At 51.6% G+C, this 7,051-nt stretch overlaps 1 protein-coding gene across 1 annotated transcript in view; it reads right to left on the bottom strand.

Annotated features, from left to right (window-relative positions):
- Window positions 1-1,145: 1,145 nt before the first annotated feature.
- The window catches only part of HABP4 (hyaluronan binding protein 4), a 48,500-nt gene continuing 42,594 nt past the window's right edge, over window positions 1,146-7,051 (bottom strand). The window contains exons 7-8 of the mRNA XM_014545704.1: window positions 3,235-3,420; window positions 1,146-1,685 (exon numbers count right to left, since the gene is read on the bottom strand). Of these exons, the coding sequence (XP_014401190.1) occupies window positions 1,629-1,685; window positions 3,235-3,420 (243 nt within the window). The 3' untranslated portion in view covers window positions 1,146-1,628. The remainder of the gene's footprint in view (window positions 1,686-3,234; window positions 3,421-7,051) is intronic.

Here is a 7,051-nt window from a genome sequence, read left to right as displayed (position 1 = left end):
CGGTGCGGGTGGGGGGACCGCGGCGTTTGCCAACCTCAGATCCGCACTGTGGGCTTGGTAGCGCGGGTTCTTCACCACACGAGGGGCGTTCCTGAAAAGGGGGTTTGCTCAGCTTCAAAGGAAAGGTGACTGAGCGGCACCGCCTCACGTCCACCCAGGAGGACGCAGCCGCGGGCCGACCCTGCCGGCCACCTCACCGCCGTCGTCTCCAGGGAGAGGGACACACGGACGTGGACGTGTCGGTGGCCCCCGTGCTGGGATGTTAATGACAAGGGGGTGACGTCCTGAGGCCACAGGGCAGGTCCTCCGCCGCCCGTCCCGAGGCAACGGGTTCAGCTCCGACTCTGTTGACTTTTCCGCAGGGCTCTTCCTCACATTCTCTCTCGATCTCGGTGCAACTACCCCCGTCGGGAGGGAGGACCAGCCTTATTACTCTGGTCCAAATCCCGAGCCAGCAGGCGGAGCAGCGCAGGCGAGCAGATCCTGATCAAGGGGCAAACGTTCCGGCTGCTGCAGCCGAGTTGGGGTGCATCACCCCAGCTTCCCGCGGCGGCCACAGCTGCCCCTGCCCAGCCCCCACTCCAGCCCCAAACCTCGTGGGACTTGGGGAGCTACTGAACCTCTGAGGCTGCCCTAATCCCAAACATCCACGGAAGAATCCAACCCCGTGCAGTGCTGACCACACACCAGGCATCTACAGGCCCCGTCCCGCGGCGGCCACAGCTGCCCCTGCCCAGCCCCCACGCCGGCCCAAAACCTCGCGGGACTTGGGGAGCTACTGAACCTCTGAGGCTGCCCCAACCCCAAACATCCACGGAAGAATCCCGACCCCGTGCAGTGCTGACCACACACCAGGCATCTACAGGCCCCGCCGGCGGGCCGCAGGGCTTTGTACACAGGCCTCCATTCCCACAAGGTTTGAAGAAGAAAAGCTATGACACTAAGTTGCAATGCTCTGTCGCCTGGATCCCTTTTCATTTGATTGGCGGGTTAAATAACATGAATTTTAAAACCACATCCTTAATACTCATCCTAAAAACCACGCAAACTCTAGCTGTGCTCAGATACTAAACGCGGTGCGGGTGTGCACACGGGCGGAAACCACGAGGTGGGGGAGCCATTAAAAGCCAAGCTTCCCGGTTCTGTCCGAGTGGTGACCAGAGCTGCACAACAGCTGCTCAAAATGTTCGGTCAAGTGAAAACCAGCACAACAATCCCAGGAGAGGCACATTTAGTCAACGGCAAGTCAACTGCAGGCCCGTTGCGGGCTCTGCACCCGGGCGGCCTTGCTGACCGCGGTGCGTGCTTTCTCCTCTCTCAGCCTCAGTAGACTGAGAGGCCCTCCACGGACACAGTCTCTGTGCACAGTCTGAACATTATGTTTCACCTGGAAGTCCTTAAATAAAAATACAATCCTGCGCTCCTCCTCCGTGGGAAAGTGCCAGACTAACCCGCCTGGAAGAGCAGCTCTGTACCTGGAAAATCTCTACCCACACCACCCACCCATCCCCCAAAAGTGCAATGAATTCACACCAAAGGGGGAAAAGCAATATCTATTGCTCTGAGTCTCTTCCCCAAGCAAGAAGTCTCTTCCCGGGTGCTGCTGAGCGTCACGCCAGAGCTGAGCGTCAGGCCAGAGCAGGAAAGTCTTCAGGGTCGTCAGGGTTTGGAGCAACGTCTTGTGTCTAAGAGAGAAAAGTGTTGGAACCAACTGTCATTTCACCAGTTCCCACTCCCAGCGCTCGCCACACGCTGGGCAGAGGCGGGGCGGCCCCCAGTGCAGCGCCAGGAGCTGTGCGCTGAGGGTGCCCTCCCTCACCCTCATTGCTGTCCAGCTACTGAGTGCCTGGCAGTGCCCCCCTCCTCAAACAAAACCTTCCTGAGTGACCCTTTTTCTACCTGGCACTTCTGTCACCCAGTGGACAGACAGAAGGCTGACCACGTGGAGACATAGGATGGTTCCCCAGTTGGCCCCGGGGGAGCTCACAAGGTGAAGGGAGACCGACGGGAAGTCAGTGTGGGAACCTCAGTAACAGACGCCCCGGGAGGGGCCCCGGGAGGGGTGGCCAATGCAACTCGGTGGCCAAGCACACCTCGTGGTCAGGGAAGGCTTTTCTGGAAGAGCAGGTTCTCCCGTGAAGGGGCGGGGCCTGTGGGGCCTGCGGGGCGGGGGCCGGGGGCGGGGCCGGGGGGGGGGGGGGGGGTAGGGCGCCGCACCCTGTTCCAGAACATTAGGCTCCTGACAAGCACCTGCAGTAGCTGGAGCTCCGCTTGCAAAGGAGAGAATGTGTATTTTCTATTCTCAGAGCAGAGCCTTTTCCAACCTGGCCTCAAATGCAACCAGAAAGAACTGTGAGGTGTTTTGCTCTTGCTTAGGTATAACCACCTGTAGGCACTGCTCCAGGGGCTGCTCCTGGGAGCCAGGGAATCGGCAGCAAAAGGAACGGCTCCGAGGCCAGCCACAGAGTCGTCAGGACTCAGGCCCACGCCGGCCACAGGGCCTCAGGCCCGACTCCTCCAACTACACAGGTATTCATGGGTTTGTGCACCAAACATTTAGGAAGCACCTTCTAAGCCTACGTGGTGCTAGGCCCTGGGGAAACGGATAAAAGTGGACATGCCCACCGACACAATCCAGTCACACCGGTGAGAACAGCTACCAATGGAGATCATGCTGCAAAGAGAAGAAACAATCCCTTGCTCCAGGACTGTGCATGGGTCTGGAGGGAAACGTGACCCAAGAAGCCTCCTGGGAGCAGGCAGGTCCGAGCCGTTCTCGGGAAGCAGGCCAGGCCCTGCGGTGAAGAGCAACTCTGCGGAAGCTGGAGGCAGAGCAGACCTGGCTGAGGGGGAAGGGCTCTGAGTGGAGAGGGGGCTGCAGAGGGCCTGTCTGCCCTGGAAGCTCGGGGTACAGGACGTGCCCTCAGGCCCTGGTGAGGGAGGAGATCTGTTCCCCACGCCTGGGGTCGGGTCTGATGCAGTGAGTGCTGCTCCGAGCGCACCTTCAGGGCGGGCACCGGGCCTGCTGGGACCCTGGAGGCCAGGGCTACAGATGCTCTGTACCCAACTGATGGCGGTGCTGACCTCACCGTTCCAAACACCCACATCAGACCCACATAGAGAGGAGGAACCCACCACAGAACCTATAACCCTCCAAAATCAGACTGCCGCCCAGGCCTCCTCCTCCCCTCAGCTTCTTCGGGAAGCCACCGGGATCAGAACACAAATACTTACCACCACTTCTGCTCTGGGTCCATAGTTCTCTGTCCTTCTGATCCTTCCCCGGCCTCCCCGTGTGCCACCTCTGGCTCCGCGCCCCGGACGAGGGAGGTTACCAAAATTAATCTCCAGCTGGGATGTGATGTCATTGGCCGCCTTCCGGAACACGTGGGCATCATCCTCGCAGTCATCCTTTACTATCTGAAACAGGGACAGCATCACACACCGCTGTCTCCATGGACAGCACTGGGCTCAGGGCCCAAGCGACACGCTGCAAGGGAGCTAAGGCCTCGCGGCCGGAGCAGCATCCTTTACTATCTGAAACAGGGACAGCATCACACACAGCTGTCTCCATGGACAGCACTGGGCTCAGGGCCCAAGAGACACGCAAGGGAGCTAAGGCCTCGCGGCCGGAGCAACCTCCCTGGTGTGGCGGCCTGGGCGCAGGCAGGGCGGGCAGAGGAAGACGGCAGTGCCGCTCTGCCCAGCACAGGGTGCTGCTCGTTGCACAGCCTCACGTGCTCATGTTCACAGTCCTAATCCAAACATCTTTAACTTACCATTATTTCAAGTGAAACAAAAATTCTATCAGTTTAGCAAGTTAAGATATAAGATCTGATATGACTAACAGCAATTGAGATAAATGTTTTATATCTGTATATTTTGCTAAGATTAACAATTTTAAATTTCTACTTTTGTTTTATTTGTTCACGAATAATACTTTGATAAGGAAATATTCTCCTTCCTTGAACAGAACTTGATGGAGAAACTCCTTTCGATGCTGGGTGCTAACTGTACAGATACCAGACGTTAGAGACTGCAGGATCTGCAACAAACAATTCTTACTCTGAGTATGTGAAATGGTAAAATAACAGACTGGCTACCTGAGGCTGCTACCAATGCTGTGTAAAGCATGCCAGCCGCTTTTTAAGAACTGCTTTACGAAATTCTTTGAGAAAGCACATTTTATTGTAAGAGGTCAAATAAGTTCTGCCTCTTTTAAAAGAAAACTGCATTAAATAATTCTCTCCAATTTTGATTTGGCTTCAACTCCTAAAGGATTTTTTAAAAAATCCCACTTTTAAGTAAAATATAAACCTACAGAAAATATACCAATGGTCTTGGATGAGACTCTCCAAAGTGCTATAAGGTTAAACGTTCCCACAACTAGTCCAGGAAATAAAATCAAATTTCCCTGAGCACATCAACCCCTTTGGACTACATGTTCACTGCGGGTTTCATGGTTAACATTCATGTCCCTTCAATGTCTCAGATTAAAATAAAACAGAGGCCACCCTGGCTGGTGTGTCTCAGTTGGTTGGAGCATCGTGCTGTGCACCGAAGGATTAAAAATAATAAAATAAAAAATAATTAAAATAAAGCATAGGCCTTAAGTATATGGATTCTTAAAGCTAAAATGGTGAGGGAAACCAATTCAGGAGCACTGGCCCTCTGGTGAAAAGATGCACCAAAAACAATAAGAGGGACGATACCAAATGGGCAGTGGATCAAGTGGAAGCTACACTGACACTCTCCTCTCCCGGGACGGAACTGGAATTACAACTAAAACACAGAAAAACCACCCTGAATAATCAACTGAAGACTGGCTGGAGAGAACCCTGATAACCAAGGGCAGAAAGTGGAGACCACGTAGAGACTGGTAGGAAGTGCAGAGGTGCAAAAGGGCAGGTCGGGCTCCCACAGACAGACAGACAGACAGACAGACAGACAGCTGAAGTTCTGGAGAGGTATCTCAGCTGTGGAGGGTTCCCACTGAGAACTCTGAGGTCTAATCCCCAAGCTGGGACCCCCAGCCCAGATCACCAGAACTAAGAAAGGAGCCCAGATAACACCTGGCTGTGATAAAAGTAGGGTTGTCGTCTGCCAGCCACAACAACCCTAGTTCTTATCACAGCCAGGTGTTATCTGGGCTGGAAATGCAGGCACCCTCTTAAAGGGCCAACACAACATTTTGAGTGCAGCCACTCACCTGGCTCCAGCAAAGGAAGGGCAGAGTGGACTGGAGCTGTGTGAGCAGCAGTCAGGGTTGGGAACTCTGGGGTTAGACCTCAGAAAACAGACACCCCGATTTCCTGTGCTGAGTCATTCCCTCATACTGCAGAGAACTTCTTTCTCTGGCAGACCATTACCACGCAGGCAGCTTTTGCCTGTGGGGGAAGCAATTGTGCCACCCTGTTGGAAAACCTCTCCACCCACCCTGTGGAGTCTATGCCTTGCTAGGGTTGATAGCCTGGGGCTAATCAAGACTGAATAACAATCAGACTGCAGGCAGAGGCAGACCTCTGGAGGCTTTTGAGTCTTTGCCTATCTCCTCTGGGCCCAGGGCTAGGAAAAGCAGACCTTGGTGCACATCTTGCTTCTTCCCAAAGGCACCCAGTCCTAGGAAAAGCAGACCTTGGTGCACATCTTGCTTCTTCTTCCCAAAGGCACCCAGTCGCAGCAGAGGGAGCAACAAGCTATGGATTGCTGATAGCTCCAAACAGGGTACTCAGGGCCAGTCAGAAACAGCACCTGACACTGTCCTGCACTAGAGGTTGGGAGGCGTAGCAGGTCTACCTAATACACAGACACTAACTCAAACAGGCAGCCAAAATGGGGAGACAAAAAACAAACCCAAACAAAATAACAAGAGAATTCTCCAGAAGAACAGCTAAATGAAATGAAAATAAGAAATTTATCAGATATAGAGTTCAGAGTGATGGCAAAGATGCTCAACAGCATGAGAAAAGATACAGTAAGACAAAAACAGTAAGAAATGAAGAATGACATAACACTAATAAAGAACAAATTGGAAGGAATACACATCAGATTAGGGGAAGCTGAGGACTGGATCAGTGAATTAGAAGATAGGGTAGAAAAAAATCAGAGAACCAAAAAGAAAACCAATTAAAAATCAGGAGGACAGCTTAAGGAAAGTGAAGGACAACTTGAAATGTAACAATAATTGCATCATAGGAATGCCAGAAAGGGAAGAAAGTGAGCAAGGGATAGAGAACGTGTTTGAAGAAATAATGGCAGAAAACTTCCCTAACCAGGTGAAGGAAAAAATCACACAAGTTCAGGCAGCACAGAGAGTTCCAAGCAAGAAGCAGCCAAATAGCCACCCGACACAGACACATCATAATTGAAATGCCAAAAAATTAAATACAAAGAATCTTAAAGGCAGCATGAGAAAAGCAATTTGTTACCTACAAAGGAGTTACCATAAGGTTGTCAGCTGATTTTTCATGAGAAACACTATAGGCCAGACGGGAATGGCATGAAGTATTCAAGGTAATGAAAACCAAGGATCTGAAACCAAGATTACTATATCCAGCCCAGCCAGCATGGCTCAATGGTTGAGCATTGACCTATGAACCAGAGGTCACAGTTTGATTCCCGGTCAGGGCAGATGCCCAGGTTATGGGCTCCATCCCCAGTGTGGGGCAGGCAGGAGACAGCAATCAATTAATCTCTCTCATCACTGATGTTTCTATCTCTCTCTCCTTCTCTCCCTTCATCTTTGAAATCAATAAAAATATATATTTTTTAAAAAGATTACTATATCCAGCAAGGCTATCATTCAAAATAGGTGAAATAAAGAGCTTCCCAGACAAAAAAAGCTAAAGAAGTTTACCACCACCAAACCAACACTGCAGGAAATGCTAAAGGGACTGTTGTAATGAGAAGAAGAAATAGAGACTGATAGAAATGTATGCATACAGAATTAAAATGGCAATAAATAAGTACCTATCAATAATAACATTAAATGTAAATGGATTAAATGCTCCAATCAAAAGGCATAGGGTAGCTGAATGGATATGAAAACATG

This window comes from Myotis brandtii, unplaced genomic scaffold (genome assembly GCF_000412655.1).
Source record: "Myotis brandtii unplaced genomic scaffold, ASM41265v1 scaffold419, whole genome shotgun sequence".
Lineage (NCBI taxonomy): Eukaryota > Metazoa > Chordata > Mammalia > Chiroptera > Vespertilionidae > Myotis > Myotis brandtii.
This window is presented reverse-complemented; position numbering and strand designations above follow the sequence as displayed.